The sequence below is a fragment of the Zalophus californianus genome, chromosome 16 (genome assembly GCF_009762305.2).
Source record: "Zalophus californianus isolate mZalCal1 chromosome 16, mZalCal1.pri.v2, whole genome shotgun sequence".
NCBI lineage: Eukaryota > Metazoa > Chordata > Mammalia > Carnivora > Otariidae > Zalophus > Zalophus californianus.
The window spans coordinates 23,883,664-23,908,077 of record NC_045610.1 but is presented as its reverse complement, the minus strand read 5'-3'; the positions used below and the strand labels follow the sequence as shown (position 1 = coordinate 23,908,077).

At 44.6% G+C, this 24,414-nt stretch overlaps 1 protein-coding gene across 3 annotated transcripts; it reads left to right on the top strand.

Moving 5' to 3' along the window:
• The first annotated feature begins 242 nt into the window (after window positions 1–242).
• Window positions 243–24,414, top strand: DUSP14 (dual specificity phosphatase 14). 3 transcript variants are annotated; one of them, XM_027626371.1, is made up of 3 exons: window positions 243–375; window positions 21,543–21,631; window positions 23,095–24,414. In XM_027626371.1, the coding sequence occupies exon 3, from the start codon at window positions 23,187–23,189 to the stop codon at window positions 23,781–23,783; it is 597 nt and encodes a 198-aa protein (XP_027482172.1). In that variant the 5' UTR covers window positions 243–375; window positions 21,543–21,631; window positions 23,095–23,186; the 3' UTR covers window positions 23,784–24,414. The 3 variants fall into 3 exon arrangements, with proteins under 3 accessions (XP_027482172.1, XP_027482174.1, XP_027482173.1); XM_027626373.1 differs by lacking the exon at window positions 243–375 and adding an exon at window positions 10,643–10,760; XM_027626372.2 differs by lacking the exon at window positions 243–375 and adding an exon at window positions 19,217–19,845.

Genomic DNA, 24,414 nt, shown 5'->3' with positions numbered 1-24,414 from the left:
GAGGGGTCGTATGTTGTGAAACACAGGTGACTCCAGGGAAAGCCCGACCCGAGGGGCATCCAGGACAGCGGGGCGCGCGCCCCGCAGCTCCGCTCCGCGGCGGACGGCGCAATGCGCACGCGCGCCGCCCGCCGCTCCCCGCGTCCCCCGCCGGCTTCCCCCCGCCCCTCAGCGAGCCTCTAGCGCGGAGGCCCCTCCCCCGCCCCGAGCGGCCCGCCCCCCCCTCGGGAGAGGGCGGTGGGGCGCAGGGAGCGTGCGCGCGGCCCGCCCCGGGCGCGGGCGGAGGGGAGAAGGAGGGGCGCGCGCGGCGGGTAGCCCGCAGAAGCCTGGAGCCGCGCAGGAGGACGGAGTGCCAGCAGCCGCGGGGCCGAGCCGGTAGGGGGCCGCGGGCCCGGGCAAGGACTGGGGGGCGGGCGGGACTTGGCTCCGACGCGACCCCGGCGGGGGCTGGCGGGACCCGGCGGCCGGGGCCCCGCGCGACCCTCGTTTCTGGAAACTTTGTGCCGGCACCCACACCTGCTCTTGGGCGGTTCTCGCATCCTCTGGGCGGCCGGGAGGAGCGAGGCCCGGGGCCCTCCGCAGCGCCCCCTCCTCGCCGCCCGACACCCCGCCTCGCCGGCTCTGGGCGCGCGCCCCCCGGCTGCGCTCGGGTGCGGCCGACGCCCCGGCCCCGCGTCCCGGCCCTCGGGCTCCTTAGCCGGCATCCTGTGGGCTCCTCTCCCCTCCTCCTCCTTCCTGACCCTCGGTACTCCGGCCGCGCCATGGTCTCTCCAGCTCCTCACCCGCGGTGAGCGTCCACCCGCTCCGAGCCTCTGGAGCTGTCGGTGGCCCTTTGCTTCTTCCATAGGTTTCTGGTGCATTGATAGAAGCAACTTGACTTTCAGCAATGCCAAGTATTCAACTTGAGTGTTTCTCTTTGGTGGTAGATTGGGGTGCACAGTGCTAACGTGTCTTTTTATTTCTCCTAAGTACCCTCTCTTCAAAGCGAAGTTGAGTTGTTTGTGTGTGAGAGGAGTCGCCTGCTGGAGCTGCCTTTGTGGATTGTATAACTATATTTTATTTAGGTGGTTGTTGCCATTGGTACCAGCCAGTGTTATGGTAACTGGGCATCCCAGAGGCGAGGGAAGGAGGAGTGACTTACAATTGCCGTTCTACTGTGTAGGGATTTAAAGCAAAAAAACAAAACAAAAAGAACAACACAACTACCTTGTACTTTTCATCCAGCAGGACCTCAAGGCATTTGGCATGTGTTAACGAGCCGTTCATTGTAGTTTTATTAGGAGGGGTAGGTAGAGAGCATTGCCATCCCGTTTTACAGATGTAAAAACAGAGGCAAAGAAGCAAGTCCTGATTCTTTACTAATCTTAATATGGACCAAGATATTTAACCCTGAGTTTCCTGGAATTCCTAGTCCATTAGGCTACACGTAAGGAAAATGGAATGTTGGAGCATCTTCCCTGAGATTGTACAGAGCAGTTAAAAGTCAGAGAGGCTGGGGCCCGGTGTCAGCGTGGTTGAGGCTCTGCTGTGTCACAGAGTTAAGTGATACTGGACAAGTCACAGCTGCTCCCTACATGTTTCCTGTTGTTTAAGATGAGGGGAACAAAGGTGCTGTCTTCTTTGAAAAGTTACGTGAGTGTGTCTGGAGGCTCCACTCCCTTGAGCTGCATTTGGTGATTGTTAGTTGTGGTGGACTCATAAAGGCTCCCATTCTTGGGCTCCTTTTAAGAAATGCAGAGAATGAGGCACCCCGGAATGAATAACTGCCTCTTCTTCACCAGGGACACCTGAGAATTCCTGTCAGGGACCAGCTGAGGCAGGGACCCTGACCTGGGGTGGGGGGGGGAGGGTTGTCGGGTGGAGGTAGGAAGGCGCCCTGCACAGGCGGCTTTGACACATGGGCCCTATTCCTGCCTCCAGCTCTGACTCATCTTCTGACGCTTGGGGGAGGAGAAGGTAGTTGCTTGATATTTTTGGCTTTCCCCCATAAAACAGGAGACGGTTTCCTTCATTCCAAGTCATTTTAACGTCAGTGTCAAATGTGTCTATGCTGAGTTCTCATCTGAAATCTGTCATATTGGTTGAATGCAGGTATGATTTCTGTAATATTCCCTAATAGAATGGCATAAATGTGTATTCATATAAAAAAATACTGCTCAGGTGTGCAAACCCAGGCAGTTCTTTAAAACTATAGCATGAAAACCTTAATATTTTTAAATGATGGTCTACAGGGAGGAATGTGTGTTTCGTAAATTCCTTTGCATTTGGGATCTTAAGGCAAGGTGGATTGAAAATGCTTTTTCTCACTGTCACCAGAAATTCATTAATAATTCTCTTTGTAAAACTAAGAACTTTACAGATAAGGTTAAAGCCTTCTTTTTTAGCATCTTTCCCAAAAGTAACTGCTGTGTATATCTTTATCGATTTGTGTGTAACCTCTTAGACTTTTCTAAGTATTTTTATAAGTGTCTGCACAAAGTGATTTTTTAATTGAAATGAATTATTATAAAATTAACCAGTCCTGTTCATAGAGTTTTGGTTTCTGTCTACAAGAGGTAGCATGTGTTTTAAGTACAGCTGGTTGTAAAGGTTCATTACTTCTGTGGCATGGTAGTGTTTCTCAGGACGATGGGCAAATGATCCCCTCTTAAACAGCCTCAGAGCACTTAAACCGTTAAGATCCTAGGTGTTACTCTTAGATGAAAATGAAAACTTTTCCATTAAAAACAATATCTAGGACTACTAGTGTATTCACCCTAAAAGGAAGCATAAAAGGGAGCGGAAGGCAGGGAGAGTAGCTAAAGCAACAGCCCCTGGGTATAAACTTACAGGTGAACATTTAAGGTAGTAGTTTTAGTTATTTATGAAAGCTTCACTGGGAAACAAAGGGAAGTGTTAATGCGGGCACAGTTCAGATCAGTAGTTTCAGGAGACACATGAGTTCAAACAGAATTCACATCAAGAGTTTATATATTAGAGGACTTTTACCATGCTGAAGGTCTAGTGCTGAATATTGGGGTAGAAGGCAAATAAGGTCCCTGAAAACTGATGAAACTGATAGGCTAATAGCGACATTTAGAGAGGAAGTGTTCTTTCCCCACATTGGCCAGAATTGTAATGGTTCTGAATTCCTGGACATCAACATTTTGTTTACTTAACCTTTTTATTGTGAATTATAACACAGAAAAGCATACGAAACAAATGGGTAAATTAATGATTTTTTTTAAGAACACCCAGCTGTAACCATCTCGAAGGTCAAGAAGCACCTTCCTCCCGTACTTTGCCAATGACAACCTCTCCCCTCACCCCAGAAGTAACCTAGCCTCATTTTTGTGGAAATCACTTCCTTTCTTGTTGCTAGTTTCTCTCCCCTAAATATTAATATCTAAACAAGTTTCATTTTGTCTGTTTTCATCTTTATGCAAATGGAATCAACGTAGGTATTCTTTTAAATACTTTTTTTGTGGGGTCAACATCATACGTGGGTATATATATATGTGTGTATATAGGAATATACATACAGACACAGTTTTTTAAAATTCTTGCAGCGTGGTATTTTTTTAAAGATTCATTCATATTATCTGTGACTAATTAGTTCATTTTTGTATGAACATAGCACAAGTTGCCCATCATCTGTTGGCGGACAGCTGGGTAGTTTCTCGTCCAGGGCCTTCAGGTGTGTTTATCTGCAGCTTTACTAGGTGATGCCTCATTTCCTAAGTGGTTGGTACCAATTTACATTCCTCCAGTGCTGTCAGCCTTGAATTTATAATCCACTGTATTTGTTGTTGAACCTCAGTATGTTTGGATATCCACAGTGTGAATGAATGAATGTCACCTAGGTGGTCTGATCCCTGGTCCTTTGTGTACCATTGTATTTATATATACTTAATTGTATGGGTTGGACCAACATACCACCCAAAGGCCAGAGATGGTTTTTCCACTCTATTTGGTTGACAAATACCCAAGAAAATCCTTCCCTTTTTTTTTTTAAACAGATGTGTAGTTATAGGAAAATTTAAATATGCAAAGTGAAGAAAAAAAGTATCTAGTTACCTAGAAGTCTTACTTTTTTTAAGGGATTTTTTTTTTTGAAAAGATTTTTTTAAAGTTTATTTATTTTCCAGTAATCTTTACACCCAGCATTGCGCATGAACTCACAACCCTTGCATTAAGAGCTGCATGCTCTTCCGACTGAGCCAGCCAGGTTCCCCTCCCTAAAAGTCTTTTAAGGGTTTTGGGTGAATCCTACCTCTGGGGCCACTCGATGCTGCCTTGACTTGGTGACTTGCGTTGTGCTGGTGAATGCCTGCCGTGTGCCCAGCCCTGAATGTGCAGGCCGTTGGTGCTGGCTTTATAGGGTGTGATGTGTGCAGGAACCCAGGCCAGCGCTCGTTAAACTACTCTGGGAGGACCCTCCGGGAATGCTTGTGCGCGCGTGCAGATCCTTGAAGAGGCACTGAGCACAGACCAGGGCTCCTCTTTCCTTGGCGTTTCCAAAGGAACCACAGCTTCTTTGCTATGGGAATAAAGTACTCTCTCGGAATCTTTAAAATGTACTTTTTTCCAAATCTTCCTTAGTATAACGTAGTAGAGATAGTTAAAACTGGTTTTGAAACAATTTCTGCTTTTGAGGAGAGCCAGGTTAACTTTAATTGCTTGTGTTTGGTGTTGCTAGGTGGATTTAAAGCTAGGTGTGTGTGGAGTGTGTGTCCAGGAGAGACAGAGGTGGGGGCCGGGGAGAGAGGGAAGGGAAGGGGGTAGGGATAGGGAGAGATGGGAAGGTTATGTCAGGACAGGTATTTGTTGAGTATCTACAGTGCCTAGTATTATTTGCTAACAGTTTGCTTCCATCCTGAGAATGTTCTACAGTTCTGTAGGTTTAGAAAATACCTTCAGGGCTATCCTTTTTCTTAGTTGGAGGGGTAAAGGAAGAATAGTCCAAAGAACGTGAGATTTGTAGTTCTTTTTTTATTTTTTCTGTAAGGCATCTTAGAAAATGGCTATATGCTCTATTTTCCGGCTTTCATAAATCACGAGAACTTTTTCACTTAAAGTTTTTTTTTTTCAGATTCTCTAAAATGGTCATAATTTTAAAAACTATGTAAATTAAAAGTTTTTTTTTTTAAAGATTTTATTTATTCATTTGAGACACAGAGATACAGAAACAGAGAGCGAGCGAGCATGAGCAGGGAGAGAGGCAGAGGGAGAGGGAGAAGCAGGCTCCCCGCTGAGCCAGGAGCCGGACGTGGGGCTCGATCCCAGGACCCTGGGATCATGACCTGAGCCGAAGGCAGACGCTTAACCATCTGAGCCACCCAGGCGCCCGTAAATTAAAAGTTTTAAAGGACAAAAAGGAGTGTGCAAGCCTCTGAATCTGAGTGATGGGGGGAAGAGTCCTAATTGTGTTCGTTGGTACCCCTTTTGGCGGGCAGTACTTGATGGAACTCCGGATTCCACCTGTTGCAGGGAAGGGGTTGGAGGGTGGGTGCCAAGGCCGTGGCCCTACCACAACATCACCTACACCCACGGCCCTCCTAGCTCCCCTTGCCACTTGCCATTCTTGCTCTTAGCACTGACCCAGTTTTAACTACCTGTACTAGGGCACCGTCAGTTTGGCCAGCTTCCTCCCCCTCCCCCACTGTGCCTTCTCAAAGTCTCAGCCCAAGGGGCCCTTTTGAAATTCACATGCAACTGCTGGTCTTCTGCCTTTGTCCCAGAATAGTTTCAGCATCACAGGCCTATGCATAGCAGCAGATCTTCTTGACTCCTTAGGTCTTTGAGTTTGTGGGTAACACAGGAGAAGACTCTTCAGGTAGGGCATGTTGCTTCTGTTGAACTAGTAAACATTTCTGTGGCAGATAGAGCGAGCATGGGAAACTCCAGCCTTCCTCGACTGGAAGAGAGAGACTATGAGGTAAGCTTGCTTGAAGTTTTGAGGAAGTACTGGTAAAATAAAATCCGGGAGAGTACTGTCAGCATTGCAAGTTACATACAAATTTGAAATCAAAATTTATAATTAAGAATTTCACTAACTTAGCCCTTGTGCCGCTCTGGTGTCCTTGCCAGGTTCTCTTTTACCAGATCAGCTGTGAGTCTGGCTCCCATGTGGACAGCAGGTGTAGGCCAGAGCCTGGAGGGGGGGTTTGTATTGACAGCCATTTGTTGTAGTTTATTTTCTTCTATTCCAAATAATTTTTATTTTTAGAAATTTCAGTCATATACTGGGGCACCGCCTGGGTGGTTTAGTCAGTTAAGTGTCCAACTCTTGATTTCGGCTCAGGTCATGATCTCAGGGTTGTGAGATTGAGCCTGCATCGGGCTCTGTGCTGGACATGGATCCTGCTTGAGATTCTCTCTCCCCGCAGCCGTCCTCATGCTCGCTCCCTCCCTCCCTCCCTCTCAAAAAATACTAATAAATGAGTAAATTGCAGTCATATAGAAAATTACAAAGAACAAATTTATATCATTACCACCCCAAATTGGTCATACTTTCTTTTCTTTTATCAAAAAAAGGGTGAGGATTATAAAGTTGAATCTTCCTTGGGCCCCTTTCTTTCCTTCCCTATGAATTTGAGAGGTTTCATTCCAGCCCACTTGATTTATTTAAATATCTGTTCATTTAAACTAGTGTATTTTTGATGAATGTCAGATGGACACAAATCTTCAATAGCCCTTAATTTGCACTGTCACCTATGTCGTGTTTAGGGGACAGAACTCTTTCAGGGTTAGAGGTTGTACATCATTTCACATGATTTCTTGCTAAAAACTGGATAAGTATTCAATGTTTTACAGAGTTTCAACTACCTGGTTTAAACTTTCAGATACAGAGGATCCAAAATGTAAATGAAGTGAAACTTGTTTTCATACTGGATTACATCTTTTTGTTTGTTCATTTGTTTTTGTGGGGCTTGAACTCACAACCCTGAGATCAAGACCTGAGCTGAGATCAGGAGTCATATGCTTAACTGACTGAGCCACCCAGGCACCCCAATACTGGATTATGTCTTAAGTCCAAGTATCTACTGTATTATTTTGTTTAAAAATAATTTTTAAAAATGTATATGGAGTTTCTTATTCCATTTATCCTCCTACAAATTACAGTAAATATCTTTTCCACAATAGCGTAATCATTTTTTTTTTTTTTTTTTTAGATTTTATTTACTTGACAGCTGCGAGAGAGGGAACACAAGCAGAGGCAGGGGGAGTGGGAGAGGGAGAAGCAGGCTTCCCGCCCAGCAGGGAGCCCGATGCAGGGCTCGATCCCAGGACCCTGGGATCATGACCTGAGCGGAAGGCAGATGCTTAACGACTGAGCCACCCAGGCTCCCATCTTATTTTTTTAAGTAGGCTCCACGCCCAGCACAGGACTTGAACTCATGACCCTGAGATCAAGACCTGAGCTGAAATCAGGAGTCCAGACACTTAACCACCTGAGCCACCCAGGTGCCCCCTAATATTATCTTAAATTCCTTTTGCAGAGATACTTGCTAGAAATAAAAATTCTCAGGCCTTTACCCCCAGAGATCCTGATTACTAGGTCTGAGGTGGGGCCTACCAGTAGCTGATGTGATTGTCATGCAGCAGTCCTTAGGTCCACACTTTGAAAATATTCCTTTGCCATAGGATGATGGCTTCAGAACATAATTTCAACTACACCTTTTCTGTAAAGGCCAGGTAGTAAATATTTTAGGCTCTTGGGCCATGTGGTTTCTCCAGCAACTACTTAACTCACCTTAACAGCAAGAAAGCTGCTGTAGTTAATCTGTAAAAATGAATGTAGCGGTGTTACAATAGAACTTCATTCATGAACACTGTTTTTATATGCCATGAAGTGTACTGTTCTTGTGATTTAATTTTTAGCCATTCTGAGCTCATGAGCTGTACAAAAACGTGGTGGGCTAGACATGGTCTGCCTGCTGTGGTTTGCCCACCCCTGATTTGAAGCAGAGTAGAGTGAGGTTCGCCGGCCACCACATTCTCCCATAGTATGTGAATAACAGTAATACAATCTATATAAATTATGCTAATAATATAATATAAACAATTGTCATAAATAAAGAATTATGTATATTGTCCTATTAGACTATTTTTTCAGGAGACAATTAAAGACAAGGGAATAAAAAATAAAGACCAGGGAATAACTTCAGGATCCTTTGCCTTTGCACTTATATTTAGCTAAAAACTTGATTCCTCCCTTTGCTACAGGGGCGCCCAGACACACCCAGTTGCCCTCAGAGCGAGGTAGGGCTGCTGTCCCAGCAGGGAAAGGGCACGGAGCTTCATCGGGTTCCCTCTTCCTAGTAAATTCAAGAGACTTACCTGGCTGGTTATCTTACTCTCCTAAGGAACTCTAGTGGGTAACTAGATGCCTTTGATTTATAAAGAAAAATGGGAAATTAATTTATCAATACTTTATAAATGAAGTTAATTTGCTAGGAAATCACCAAAAATGTGGAATTGGGTCATGGGTATGATAAAGAAATCCTTGTATGGAGAAAGTTGAGGCTCACTGCTTGGGTTTTAAGGGTGTTGGTACATCCACTAAGACATTAGAGTAAAATGGTCGAAGTTTGTCAGCTATTCACTGTTGAGCTCTTTTAGTCCTATGAACTTTAATATATAAATCCTTTTTTGTCTTCCTTAAAGTAATAATGAACTTTTAAGGACTGAGATCTTATTAATAAAAAAAAAATCTGCATTTTCTGAGATTTCATAGTCTTGCTTCTCAGAGGGTGGTAATGACTGGCAATTTTGAGGCACATTTTTATCTATTTTGGGTTTAATTGCTGTGTTTTTTTTTAAAAGTACTCTGCATCTAGATGTTATGACCTATATAAATCAAAGTTCACTGCTTAACCAAGAGTCTATGATTCATATTTAATTTTTGGCACTTACTCCTTGAAGATTTTCAAGTATTTATATAGGCTCTGGCACAAATTGGTTTCTGGTTATCACCAAACAGATTTAAATGTGATTGTGGAAGATTTTGCACACATTTTCTTGGTTTAGGTTTATCAGATTTTTCACATCCTAAGACCATCTTGTACCACATAGCAGTTTAGGAGTTTTTAGATTCATATCTACATTATTGATAAAGCACAATGAGACTGACCTTATGTGCCTTAATTTCTTTCCTTTGCAGTTTTTGTTTTCCTCCCCAGTGAAATGGGGACATTTTGGTAGTCTTCCGATCAGTTGACCAGTCAGATTGTATGACTAATCAACAAATGGACAACTCCTGGAAAAGGGGTTCTGGTCCCAGTGGGGTTACTACTTTTCTATGTAAAGTCTGGGAAAGCCTCTTAACCTCCATTTACCTCTGATTTCTCATCTGGGAACCATGACAACAGAACAACACTAATCCACGTGAGGCTGAGCATGTCATGGAGCTTCAACAAAACAGGCGCTTTTTTTTTTTTTTCTCCAGCAAGTCCAGTGAGACAGACTGAGGCTGATTGAGAGCGATGTTTCTCGTACTTTACTGTGTATATAGATCACCTGGGGTCTGTTCACTGTGGAATCCCATTCCATAGGTCTGGGATGGGGCCTGAGATTATGCATTTCTGTCAAGCTCCAGGTTAACGCTGCTGGGTCTTGGATCACACTTGGAGTAGTGAGGGGTTATAGAAAAGGCTTGGGGGCATCTGTGTGGCTCAGTCGGTTAAGCGACCACCTTCAGCTCAGGTCATAATCTCAGGGTCCTGGGATCGAGTCCCGCATCGGGGTCCCTGCTCAGCGGGGAGTATGCTTCTCCCTCTGCCCCTCGCCCTGTTCTCATGCTCTCTCTCTCTCTCTCAAATAAATCTTTAAAAAAAAAGGGGGGGGGCTTGTGTTCTCTATTTGGAATCTGAAAGTAAGAAGGCTCTTGAATGTCAAGAATGGTAGTCTTATTTTTTAAAATTTTTTATAAAGATTTTATTTATCTGAGAGAGAGTGGGGGAGAGTGCACAGAGCGGGGGGGGGGGGGGGCATGGCAGAGGGAGAGGGAGAAACAGACTTCCCACCAAGCAGGAGCCTGACACGGGGCTTGATCCCAGGACCCTGAGATCATGACCTGAGCTGAAGGCAGACACTTAACCAACTGAGCCACCCAGGAGCCTATAAATGGCAGTATGTTTTAAATGGACTGGAGAAGTACGATAGTATCCTCTATGAGACACCTCCCCAAGAAACAGACAACTCTGTTTTTTAGCCCCATTGACTGTTTTACTTTACTTTGATCCTGTGCCTTCTCTGAATTGCTCAGGTACCCACTGTTTGCACCACTCATTTGAGTCACTTAATGGTAGTCGATCTCCTATTATTCAACTGTTTTATAACGTATCTTGTGTCATCTCTTTAGGATGATAAAATCCTAGCATAGGGTGATGGTTTATGTTACACCTTCATATCCTTGTTTCAGCTTTTGCTGCCTAGCACACCATTCCAAACTCAGTGGTGTAAAAACCATTTTTATTTTGCTCACAGATTCCTGTAGGTCAGGAATTTGGACTTCATGTAGTGGGGACAACTTGTCTTTGCTCCACAATGTCTGGGGCCAGTGGTGGGATAGTCAAAGACTGTAGGTGACTCAATGTCTGGGAGCTAGAATCATCGATTTGTCTTTACTCATATTTCGTAGTTGATCCTGGCTCTCAGCTGACACCACCTGGGCTGCTCTCTGAGACACCTGCGTATGACCTCACCACATGGTAACTCTGTTGAGCTTCCTCACGGCATAGCAGCTGGGTTCTGAGAGCAAGTCCCAAGACAACAAGGTAGAAGTGTGTGATGTGTTTATAATCTAGCCTTTGAAGTATTATTTCTGCTCTACTCTTGGTTGAGTTGACCATATTGTAAGAAGGTCAAGTGGGATGGGAGATATTGTGGTCATTTGTGGCAAAGACCTTTTCCCTCTACCCCCACATGACTTAGAATAGTGTGAGTGGGGTGCTCACTCCGAGAGTACCCTCCAACCTGCCTTAGCCTTTTACTCTGCTAATAGAGCCTCTCGTTCTGTCCTCCAGTACACGCACATTATGTGTCACACTGGGGGGATATCTGTGGCCAAACCAGAACGGGGACTCTGTCCTTAGTTTTATGTGTATTATTTATGTTTATTCTCATCCCGGGACATACATCTTCATATCAGTTCATGTATGTGGTGGGGAAAAGCAAAAACAACCCCTCTTCCATAAGTAAGATGCTGAGGTGTTTTAGCCAAATTACTAAAGCTTTCCAGACGGGTGAGAACAATTTGTATCTTTTATTTCATTTAAATACAAATATAACTCAACATCTGAGTTTTGTTTGTTTTTTTGAGATTTTATTTGTCAGAGAGAGCATGAGCAGGGGGAGCGGCAGGCAGAGGGAGAAGCAGGCTCCCCGCTGAGCAGGGAGCCCGATGCAGGGCTCGATCCCAGGACCCTGGGGTCATGACCTGAGCTGAAGGCAGACTCCCAACCAACTGAGCCACCCAGGCGCCCCTATGAGTTTTATTTTTAAGAGTATTTTAATTTTTTCCCCAACAGAACACATTTCTGATTTAATAATGAAAATTAATGAGAAAAGTAGCATTTATTTACTTATGGCAATGTAGGCTAACATGCTTCTATTTTAAAAAGGGTGACTTTAGGGGCGCCTGGGTGGCTCAGTTGTTAAGCGTCTGCCTTCAGCTCAGGTCATAATCCCAGGGTCCTGGGATCGAGCCCTGCATCGGGCTTCCTGCTCGGCGGGAGGCCTGCTTCTCCCTCTCCCACTCCCCCTGCTTGTGTTCCCTGTCTCACTGTGTCTCTCTCTGTCAAATGAATAAATAAAATCTTAAAAAAAAAAGGTGACTTTAGCTAGTTCTTTAAAAAAAAAAAAACCTTAATGTGATTACATAGGCTTTTCAGATATAAAAAAATAACAGTGTCAGCCTCTAGTATATACTGTGTCCTTCTGAAATTCCTAAAGCAGCTAAAAGTAATTTAGTCAGATCATTTTAGACGGTCATCTCTAGCATCCTTATGGCCATTTTCTGCTTATTCAATGTGAGAAGAGAGAAAGCAGTAGATAGATTTTTAGTTTCCAACAGCTAATTCTAGTGGTTATTTGCTATGATTAAAAAAAAAAAGCAGGGCTCCTGGGTGGCTCAGTTGGTTAAGCGACTGCCTTCGGCTCAGGTCATGATCCTGGAGTCCCGGGATCGAGTCCCACATCGGGCTCCCTGCTCAGCGGGGAGTCTGCTTCTCCCTCTGACCCTCTTCCCTCTCGTGCTCTCTATCTCTCATTCTCTCTCTCTCTCTCAAATAAATAAAATCTTAAAAAAAAAAAAAAAAGAAAGCAAACTAGCCTCCATGGCACTGGGATGGATGCTCCGAGTACATCGTGAGCCCAGGTAGCGATTCCAAGGCTGCGCCAGGTACGGACACCAGTGGTAACGCAAGGCTGGCGCCCCCATCCCAGGACTGCCCAGCGCACGGAGCAGTCTGGTGTCACTAGCTTATGCCTCGAGAGTACGGGCCACCTGGACAGACACTAGCTGTGCGTTTTTGCTGAGCACTTTAGTGCTTTGATGTTTATTATTCAGACAGACTGGCAAGATGTTTCTTAGAACTTGTGGGGAAAAAAAAAAAAAGAAGTACCTCTCTGGGGTTGGTTTAGGATAGCTCCTCCCTTCTGTCTTGCACCCACCCCACCCCCATTCTCCTGGCCCGGAAAGCATTTTTCCCTCCAAGAGGTAAATGCAGCTGCCAGAGCAACTTGGAAGGACTGCGTTGACCACCATGGACAGCGACATGAACTTCTCTGGTCACCTCAGAGACAGGTGTACTGCAGTGGGGTGCTCACTCAGAGAGTACCCTTTTACTCTGCTAATAGAGCTCCTCGTTCTGTCCTCCAGTACATGCTGACCAAGATGATTTTGACGAGCCTGTGATGTAATATACATGAATTCTTTCCTTCTTCATGGTCAGAATCTCCTGGTCTTGGCCTTGGAGCACACTAGGGCTTCCTGTTGTGCCCTCCGTGGAACCATCCCTCGCTGAGGCCCCTCTGCTCTCAAGGGGGGCCGTCTGTGTCCTGAATGGTACACCAGTCTGTGGCAGTATTTCCCTATTCTGGGCGGCCGGAGAAACTGGAGTAGCTCAGCCCATCTAGGCTTTTCTGTAAGCAGCATTTAACCCCATTGTTCTCGGCAGATCCAAGACCCCTATCCCACACTGAAGGTGCTGGCTGCTGGTGTCGCAGTGCTGTAAGGCCGGTAGTGAGGTCACAGTCACGCAGAAGGGCAGCGTGTGGGCTTGAGCTAGGAGCCCAGACACCTTGGGCCTTCTGGTTCTGGCACGTCTCGTCTCTAAGTGGGAATCAGCTCACCCTCTCTGAGCCTTCTATTTTCTGGTCTGTAAAGGGGCCAGGAGTGTCAGTCAGAGGAGCACCAGTAAGAGCCATCCCCTCTGCGTGCTCTCCAGCAGACGTTGTTTTTCTAAGCCTCGGACCCAGCTTTGGCAATCTGGTGCAGGTTTGCTGGCATGAGACTGACTGGCAGCAGCAGGGAGGGAGCATCATGTCTGTCTCACTTGGATTCTGCCCTGAGGACTCACAATCTGTTTTCTCTGCAGTACCAAGTACCTTCTCACTGCCCAACACAGGAGTTAGCAAAGTTAAGCTTCCGGGCCACCCATTATTTACCGTTGATGAAGACCCTTCTGCTGTAAAGACCAGTGAGTCTAGGACCTTTGTCTCAGGAGAGCAAGTGGCTTCCTGAACAGAATGATGACTTGGGAGACCACAAGACTGAGTTACTAGTAATTAGACAGTGACTAAATAGCCTGGTTGGAAGTTTGATTAGCATCTGCCAGTTTTTCCTCAGTCAGGAGGGAATTAGCACCAGCAGTCTGAGAGCCTGATTTTGTGTTTATTACTACAGTGACTTTGCTTTTTAAATCACTGGGATTGTGCCGGGGAAGGATGTGGAAGTGGTGCGAGACTGTACTTTGCAGCAGGACAGGATGTTCTCCTATATAAATTCTGCCCATTTCCATCTAACACACACACCTGCACACATTTCCTTAGGTGACTACTTCCTGTTCCTCTTCATGGTGCGATTTTACCTAAATACTGCGTGTCTGCCGGTATCCAATTGCGGGCCCCCAGAGAAGGCTGGAACCTTGGGGGAGGCAGCACCCTTCAGACAGGGGCAGACTCTGGAACTTACCAGGACCAGCACTCTGAGTGTCTCGGTCTTGAAGTGGGGAACCAATGGCTCACCCCGGCGTTGACCTCTGCAGTGGTTCTCAAAGTGTGTCCTCTGACTGGCAGCATCACCTTGGGGATGCCAGTCCCCCCCCCTCCCCGTCTTGCAGCTACTGAATCAGAAACTCCTGGGGTATGGTTCAGAAATGTTTTAGCAAGACTCTGATGCAGGCTAAAGTTTGAGAATCACTGTATTATGAAGCTATAACTGTTTCATTTATCTTTTTATTGAGGTGTAATTGATATATGTTTCAGGTATACAGCATAATTTGATATTTACATTAGCACAAAATGATCATCACAGTAAGTCTAGTAACATCCATCACTATATAGTTACAAATTTTTTTTTGTAATGAGAACTTTTTTTTTGTCACGAGGTGTGTTTTATTTTCATTAAACGTACAAATAATTTGCTATAATATCCCAGGGCAAACTGGAGAATTTGGCAGTCCGACTGGGGGGGCGGTCCCCTCAGAGACCCGCAGGCTGGCGGCGTCGGCACGGAGTGCCCGGGTTCACAGTGCAGCTTGTCGCTCGTGTCCATCTTTTTTTTTTTTTTTTTTTTTTAAAGATTTTATTTATTTATTTGAGAGAGAGAGAGAGAATGAGAGATAGAAAGCATGAGAGGGAAGAGGGTCAGAGGGAGAAGCAGACTCCCCGCCGAGCAGGAAGCCCGATGTGGGACTCGATCCCGGGACTCCAGGATCATGACCTGAGCCGAAGGCAGTCGCTTAACCAACTGAGCCACCCAGGCGCCCTCGCTCGTGTCCATCTTGCAGGCAGCTCTTCTTCCTCCACATCACAACTGGGGTGTCTCGAAGATGATGGGGGTGCGTCATGAGAACTTTTAATAAGATTTACTCTCAGCAATTTTCAAATATGCAATACAGTAATATTAACTTGTATAATACATCCCCATGATTTATTTTATAACTGGAAGTTTGTATCTTTTGACCTTCTCCGCCCATTTAGTGCCCCCTCCCCCACCTCTGGTAACTACCAGTCAGTTCTGTGTGTCTGTGAGCTCGTTTTCATTTTCTTTTTAGATTCCACATACAACTGATAGAATAATTGTCTTTTTCTGACTTATTTCACTTAGCAAAATGCCCTCAAGATCTATTCATGTTACCTCAAATGTAAGATCTTCTTTATGGCTGAATAACATTCCATTGTGTTTATATACCACATTTTCTTGATCTCTTCCATCTATCAGTGGACCCTCAGGTGGTTTCCGTGTCTTGGCAGTGAACATGGGGGTGCATATATTTTTTCAAGTTAGTGCTTTTGTTTTCTTCAAATAAGTACCCAGACGTGGACTGCTGGATCATATGGTAGGTTTTTTTGTTTTGTTTTGCTTGTTTTTAAGTAATCTCTACCCTGATTGTGGGGCTTGAACTCATGACCCCGAAATCAAAAGTCGCATACGGCACTGACTGAGCCAGCCAGGCGCCCCTGGTCATTCTATTTTTAATTTCTTGAGGAACCTCCATATTCTTTTCAACGGCGGCTGCACCAGTTTCCATTGCCGCCAACAGTGCACAAGTTCCTTTTTGTCCACATTCTTGCCACCACTTGTTACTTCCTGTCTTTTTGGAACAGCCATTGTAACAGGTGTAAGGTAGTATCTCACTGGGATGTAACACACTGATTTACAGATGTTGAACCATTCTTGCATCCCTGGAACAAATCCCACTTGACTGTGATGTATGATTCTTTCAATGTATTGTTGAATTCAGTTTGCTAGTGTTTTGTTGAGGATTTTGCATTATGTGCATCAGGGATATTGGCCTGTAATTTTCTTGTGATGTCTGGTTTTAGTATCAGCATAATCCTGACCTTGTAAAATGAGTTTGGAAGTGTCCCCTCCTTTTCTATGTCCTGTAAGAGTTTGAGAATGGTGGTATTAATTCTTCTTTAAATGTTTGGTAGAATTCACCAGTGAAGCTGAGTGGTCCTGGACTTCCATTTGTTGGAAGGTTTTTGATTTCTGATTCAGTCTCCTTACTAGTTGTTGATCTGTTCATAGTTTCTGTTTCTTCATCATTCATTCTTGGCAGGTTGTATCTTTCTAGGAATTTGTCCATTTCTTTTAGGTTGTCAAATTTGTTGGTTTAATTGTTTATAGTAGTCTCTTATCCTTGGTATTTCTTTGTAGTATGGGTCATAACTTCCCTTCTTGCATTTCTGATTTTATTGAGTCTTTTTATTTTCTTGGTAAGCCTAGCTGAAGGTTGTCAATTTTATCTTTTCAAAGAAACAGCTTAGTTTCATTGATCTTTTCTAGTGTCTTTTTAGTCTCTATTTCATTTATTTTTACTTTGACCTTTGGTATCTCCTTCTAACTTTGGACTTTTTCTTTTTCTAGTTCCTTGAGGTATAAAGTTAAATCTTTGGAGAGCTTTTTTGATTCTTGATGTAGGCATTTATCACTGTAAACTTCTCAGAACTGCTTTTGCTGCATCTCTTAAATTTTGGTATGCTACATTTCCAATTGTCTCAAGGTAGTTTCTGACTTCTGTGAACCATTGGTTGTTCAGTAGCATGTTGTTTAATCTCCACATATTTGTTAATTTTCCAGTTTTCTTCCTGTAATTGATTTCTGGTTTCATACCACTATGGTTGGAAAAGATGGTAGGTATCACTTGAGTCTTCTTAAATTTATTAAGACTTGTTTTTGTAGCCTTATAATCTATCCTGGAGAATGTTCCATGTACTCTTGAGAATATGTATTTTTTTTTTTTTTAAGGATTTTATTTGAGAGCAAGGGAATGAGAGATAGCAAGAGAGGGGAGAGGGTCAGAGGGAGAGGCAGACTCCCTGCTGAGCAGGGAGCCTGATGTGGGACTCGATCCCGGGACTCCAGGACCATGACCTGAGCCGAAGGCAGTCGCTTAACCAACTGAGCCACCCAGGCGCCCGAGAATATGTATTCTCTTCTAGATGAAATGTTTTGTATATGTTAAGTCCATCTGGTCTAAGGTGTTAAGACCAGTGTTTCCTTATTGATTTTCTGACTTGGATGATTTATCCATTAATGAAAGTGGGTTGTTAAAGTCCCCTGTTATTGTATTGCCGTCTATTTCTTCCTTTAAGGTCTGTTAATATTCCTTTATATATTTAGGTGTTCCTATGTTGGGTGCATAATTTAAAAAATTTTTTTAAGTAATCTCTACACCAAGGTGGGGTTCAAGCTCATAATCCTGAGATCAAGAGTCACACACCCCACTGACTGAGCCAGTCAGGCGCCCCTGCTTGGCACATGATTATTTACAAATGTTATATCCTTTTGTTGAATTGATCCCTTTATCATTATGTCATGCCTTTCTTGTCTCTTATTAGTCTTTGTTTTAAAAAGTCTTTTTTGTCTGATGTAAATATAGTTAGTTACTCCAGCTTTCTTTTGGTTTCCATTTACATGTAATGTCTTTTTCTATCCCTTCACTTTCAGTTTGCATGTATCCTTACATCTGAAGGTAGTCTTTTGTAGGCAACATATAGACGGGTCTTTTTTCATACTGCCATTTTGTTCAGTGTTTTCTGGCTGTCTTGTAATTCCTGTTACTTTCTTCTCTTGCTCCCTTTGTGATTTGATGATTTTGTGGTATGCTTAGATTCCTTTATCTTCTCTGTACCTACCATAGGCTTTTGCTTTGTGGTTACCATGAGGCTTACATATAACAACTTATAAGAGTCTATTTTAAGTTGATAACTTTGAATACATTCTAAAGCTCTACAGTTTTACACACACCCCCGATTTTATATTTTTGATGTCACATTTTATTTTTTTAAGATTTTATTTATCTGAGAGTGAGCGAGCAAGCACGAGCAGTGGGGTGGGGGGAGGGCAGAAGCAGAGGGAGAAGCAGGCTCTCCGCTGAGCAGAGAGCCCGATGCAGGGCTCAGTCCCAAGACCCTGGAATCATGACCTGAACCAAAGGCAGATGCTTAACCGACTGAGCCATCCAGGCGCCCCATTAAATTACTTTTTAAAGATTTATTTTAGAGAGTGCACTTGTGAGTTTGGGGAGGGGGAGGGGGAAGCTGACTGCCCACTGAGTGTGGAGCCTGACTCAGGGCTCTGTTCCACAGCCCTGAGATCAGGACCTGAGGTGAAACCAAGAGTCAGACACTTAACCAGCTGAACCACCCAGCTGCCCCTTTGATGTCCCATTTTACATCTTTTTATCTTGTATATCCCTTTACTAGTTATTGCGGTTATAGTTATTTTTACTACTTCTTTTAACCTTCATAGTAGCTTTTTTTTTTTTTTTTAAGATGTTATGTGTCAGAGAGCACACACACACAAGCAGGGGGAGGGGCAGAGACCGAGGGAGAGCAGGCACCCCACTGAGCAGGGAGCTCCATTTGGGACTCGATCCCAGGACCCTGGGATCATGACCCGAGCAGAAGGCAGCCGCTTAACCAACTGGGCCACCCAGGTGTCCCCATAGTAGCTTTATAAGTGACGAATCTACCACCTTTATGTTATTCTAAATTTTACTATATCTACCTTCACCAGTGAGATTTATACTTTCATGTGTTTTCCTGTTACGAATTAGCACCCTTTCTTTTCAGCCTAAAGAAGTCCCTTTAACATTTCTTGTAAGGCCAGTTTAGTGGTGATGAACTCCTATAGTTCAAAACTCTTTCTCTCCTTCACTCCTGTATGACAGCTTTGCTGGGTAGAGTATTCTTGGAAGTGTTTTCTTTCACTGCCTTGAATCGGTTGTGCCACCTCTCTGCTGGCCTGCAAAGTTGCTGCTGAAAAATCTGATCGTCTTGTGGGGGGAGGGGTCCCTTGTATGTAACAAGTTCTTTTGCTGCTTTTAAGATTCTTTGTCTTTTAACATTTTAACAGCTTAATTATAATGTGTCTTAGTGTGTGTCCCTTTAGGTTCATCTTATTTGGAATTCTCTGAGCTTCCTCGATGTGGATGTCTGTTTCCTTCGCCAGCCAGGTTAGGGAAGCTTTCTTAGCCATTATTTTTCCACATAAGTTTTGTGCTCCTTTTTCTTCTCCTTCTGGGACCTCTGTAATGTGAATGTTGGTCCACTTGATGTTGTCCCATAAATACCTTAAGCTGTCTTCACTTTCTTTCTTTTGCTGCTTGATTGTATCAGGTAGTTCTCCCATTGAAACCCTCTAGTTTATTTTTCAGTTCAGTTAGTGTGTTCTTCAGCTCCATGATTTCTCTTTGGTACTTTCTTACATTTTCTATCTGTTGAAGCTCTATGTTCACTCTTCTCCCAAGTTCAGTGAGCATCTTTCTGACCATTATTTTGAACTCTTTTCTCAGGTAAATCACTTATCTCCATTAAGGACTTTTTCTGAGATTTTATCTTGTTCTTTCATTTGGAACATATTTTTCTGTTTCTTCATTTTCCTCAACTCTGTGTTGGTTTCTATGCATTAGATAAAACAGCCACCTCTCCCAGGCTTGAAAGGAGTGGCCTCGTATAGGCGATGAAACTTATTCAGTACGGCCTTCGTTTTGCCTTTCTCTCAGACCTTTGTGATTGTCCCAGCAGCCTATTTATTTTTAGTGGCTCCCAGTCGTTGCTTGTGTGACAAGACCTGTCAGTGTTCTAAAGGGGAGGATGTCACTCAGCAGCTTTTAACATATGCAGGTAAGCATAGTCCTGTGGAACTGTAAGTGTCAGTCTCCTTGGCCAGCAGAACCCGGTGATCTAGAGGTGTCCCCTAGACAGCAGTAAAAAATCAGGACACCAGACAGGCGTACAAGTTCCTTTCCAGGAGATACTGGACACTTGGAGTGGGGCAGAGGGAAAGCACAAAGATGGCGTCCCCTGGCTTTGGTCCCTGGAGTGAGCCCAGGTGGGCCCCCAGACGTGTGCCAAGGCAGAAGCCTGCCCTTGAGGCTAAAGCTCCAGGACAAGCAATAGCCTTTTTCACAGAAAAAGTTTGTTTTTTTTTCCCCAAGTTGGCTGGCTGTGCAGTGCCCCGGGGGTGGTAGCCAGTGAGAATGGTCTCTTCGTTTGTGAGTCTCATGGGGCCCAGGAAGGGAAGCCCCACTGAGCACCAAGCTGGCAGGCAGTGGGTGGCCCCTGGGTGGCAGCCACCAAAACCAGGGCACAGACACATGAAGAAGCTCCTTTCTGGGAAATGCATTCTGGAGAGGACTGCAGTGGATGCTTAACATCCATATGTGTTTAACTTAGAAGCCTGACCCGCAGGCCCCAAGCTAGAACTATTTTTAAAGCTTTTAAAAAACGTTAAATATGAACATGTCCTATGATCCAGCCCTTCCACTCCTGGGTATTTAACCAGGAGAAAGGAAGGCATATGTCCACACAGATACCTACACATGAATGTTTTACGTGACATTATACATCAGCTTTACTTGTAATAGCCTCAAACTACAAACAACCCAATTTCCATCAGTAAGTGATTAAACCATGATGTGTCTGTGCCATGGAATAGTACTCAGCAACAAAAAGGATGAACTGTTGATATATGCAGCAACATAGGGGAATGTCAAAATAATTATGCTGAGTGAAAGGCCAAATGAATAAAATCCCTACAGGAGAATTCCATTATATAAAGTGTAGGAAATGTACACATAGTGACTGAACATCGTTGCTTGGCAGGGGCTAGAGGGTGAGGGAAGGGATGAGTTAAAGGAGCATGAGGAACCCTGGAGGGGGTGATGGAGAGGTTTATCACGTTGAGTCATGGTGTGTTGAGTGCACGCACAGAATTTAAAACTCATCAGGTTGTACACCTGGTCAGGCGGTGTGTCAGTCACACCTCAACAGGGCTGTGAAAGTACTTGTGATGGTTACCTGGGAAAAGCGGAGGGACAGGGAGGGGAGGAACGCACTGTAACGACGCTTATAGGTGCTCATCATGTCGTAAGTGAACGAACAGCTAAGAGGTCCAGTGTGGAGGAGAAGGTGCAGGCTCCGAGTGCCGTCTGGCCCCAGCAGCCACCGCTCGGCCGGTTGGTGCTCGTGCACGGGTCCCTGCGTCTGGCCGGGCCGCTGAGTGGACCGAGGGCGCAGGGAAGACGCTCTAGCTTGGTCTGCATCTTTCCCAGGCTCTGTGAGCAGTGCCTTATTACATTTCCTTTCACGAATTTGTCTTTGTTACGGCCAAACCTGTACGTACCAGTTGTTACACCAGGAGTTACATGTCCTTACCAAAAAGCTGAGACTCAGATTGCTATTTCTTACTGGTACATTCTTTAGTTAGCTTTCCACTTGCTGGTTTTATCCCAGTCAAACCCAGTTTAGTAATAAAACCCAGGAGGAATTCTTTTGAACTTCCTGATTGGCCACATTGTTGCCTCCTTGTCTTTCTGCAGATCTGATTTGTATCCACTGTGATCAGCACTCTCAATTAGGACTTTCCAGATCCTGACCCAGGACTGCGGAGTAACCAGATTCCTCACAAGTGAGTTGGCACCGGCACCACCTTTGTGGCACTGAGGATGTTCTTGTCCAACTGCAATCATTTCAGGGGCCCCTACAGTACCCTGGGTGGGGAGGAGCACGTTTCCCACAGGCCCAGACTGTATAGTAGTGTGAGGAAGTGATCTAAAATCTCAGGAAACCAGTGTTTTCTATTTCTTTTGTTACTGGTATCCTATATAGACATTGTATAATATTAAAGTCTTTTAAACACTGTACTGAGAGAAGGTAGATCTTCAAATATTAAACTAAAATTTAATTCCAACAAGCATCTGAAGCCCGTGGGATTCGTCTTGGAGTTGAGAGTTGGCTGAGGAAGGTGATGTTCTCATTTAACCACACCCAGGGTCAGGTCAACTAAAACGCTCATGAACTTAATGTTTTTTTTAAGATTTTATTTGAGAGAGAGAGGGTGTGCACGAGTGGAGGGAGGGGCAGGGGACCCTGGGATCATGACCTGAGTTGAAGGCGGATGCTTAACCGACTGAGCCACCCAGGTGCCCCTAGACTAATGTATTTATTAAAAAATTAAGTAATCTCTGCATGCAATGTGGGGCTCAAACTCACGACCCTGAGGTCAAGAGTCACATGCTCTACTGACTGAGCCAGCCAGGCACCCAGTAGACTAATGTAAGATCATGGCCTTCAAAGTGCCTGGGATTATTGCCATGGAAATGCCACAGCATGTTACTATTTAGTGATTAATTTATGAATGATGTATTTTAGAGTGTGAGAGTATGGGGAGGGGGGTGCGTAGAGGGGGAACCTTAAGCAGGCTCCACACCCAGCCTGAAGCAGGGCTCAGTCTTGTGATCCTGAGATCACAGAGTCAGATGCTCAACTGACTGAGCTACCTCGGTGCGCCTTAGCTAAGGTGACCATATGTCTTGGCTTTTCTGTAACTCATTCTGAATTCATTATCCTTTCAGTTTATAAAAGCAGTTCCTTGAATATATTACCTAATGTGGTATCATTTTTATACCTTTGATATCTTTGTAAGATCTGTCTAGAATTAGGTTTAGGAAAATGTAGTCCTCAGAGCTATGGAAATAGACGAGGTATATGAAGGCACAGGGCTCTTGGAGCAATCAGAATTTCTAATTTCTTCCGAATTACCATGGAGCACCACTCCCCCTTCAATAAGAGCAAGGCCCTGCAAGATTGTTTTTCAGGAATCAGTTGGGCGTGTTTGAGTTTAGAATTGTTTCTAAAATAGGATGACTATTTCCATTTACACCCCCCTTTTTTTAAATAGAATCACCAGAGAGCTGAGTTTTAACACTGACTACTTTTCCTGTTAATCAATAGAAAATGATTTATCTACATCCTTGAAAAAATGAACCATTTCTAATCCTTTCACCTTCCTAGTCTACAAAACTAGAGAAGGCCGTGATGCATCCAGAATCGGGAGCATGGAAAGTACTGACAGATACCTGTGTTTTTCAGGAAGGAGACAGTGATTTCGGATTCCTTGGTGGAGGAAAACCAAACCCTCTGGTCTTGCTTCCAACGATGCAAGTGTGATCGCTGGCATCTTCATGAGCTCCAGAGGTCACAGCACACTTCCACGGACTCTCATGGCCCCTCGGATGATTTCTGAGGGCGATGTAGGAGGCATCGCTCAGATCACCTCCTCTCTCTTCCTGGGCAGAGGCAGTGTGGCCTCCAACCGGCACCTCCTGCAGGCTCGTGGCATCACCTGCATCGTTAATGCTACCATCGAGATCCCCAATTTCAACTGGCCCCAGTTTGAATACGTTAAAGTGCCTCTGGCTGACATGCCTCACGCCCCCATTGGACTGTACTTTGACACGGTAGCCGACAAGATCCACAGCGTGAGCAGGAAGCACGGGGCCACGCTGGTGCACTGTGCCGCGGGGGTGAGCCGCTCGGCCACTCTCTGCATCGCTTACCTGATGAAATGCCACAGCGTGTGCCTGCTGGAGGCCTACAACTGGGTGAAGGCCCGCAGGCCCGTCATCAGGCCCAACGTAGGGTTCTGGAGGCAGCTGATAGACTACGAGCGCCAGCTCTTTGGGAAGTCAACAGTTAAAATGGTACAGACGCCATATGGCATAGTTCCAGACGTTTATGAGAAAGAGTCCCGACACCTGATGCCTTACTGGGGGATATAAAGCCACCAAAGCCTGCATCAGCAGCCCCTTGAGCAGGACCAGCATCTGCTACACACCGTCTGCTCCCCTCTTCACCTTTCTTTTCACATGGTTGACTTCTGGTTCTCCCTGAAGTGTTTTTTACACTGGGTGTTCAAGTTTATTTTAAAAGCTAGGGAGGGAGGGGAAGAACATGAGGGGAATGCATACATTGCTAGTAACATTTTTAAAACTAACATTTTGGAATAGTGTTTATGAAAATCTTTAACTGGCTTTTAATCATTTTTAACAATTTGAACAGTTTAATAAACTGGTTCTGCTATATTCTGAATCCCATGCCTTTAGGCATCATGGCAGGTGCGGGAGGAGCTCAGTGCAAAAATCACTTTGGGTCCTGATTAACCCTTTAGCGACCAGCTTTGCCCAAGGCTGCCGACCAAACCAATGCTTAAGGAAGATTGATACCAGCTTCAGTCTCTACTGGATTAGCCCTACTTTTTCCTTTCCTATTTAGTGACTCTGTAAGTTAAAAACATAAACCTTTATTATCTAGTTGTTAAGTAATTATAATGAAATCTGCTGCAAACACCCTCTTGGAATCATTGTGCCCCAGGACTATATTAGCATTATTTTTAATAAATATACCTGCATA

Excerpts from the sequence above, each read along its gene's own strand:
- DUSP14 (XM_027626371.1), top strand. The coding sequence starts at position 23,187 with ATGAGCTCCAGAGGTCACAGCACACTTCCACGGACTCTCATGGCCCCT.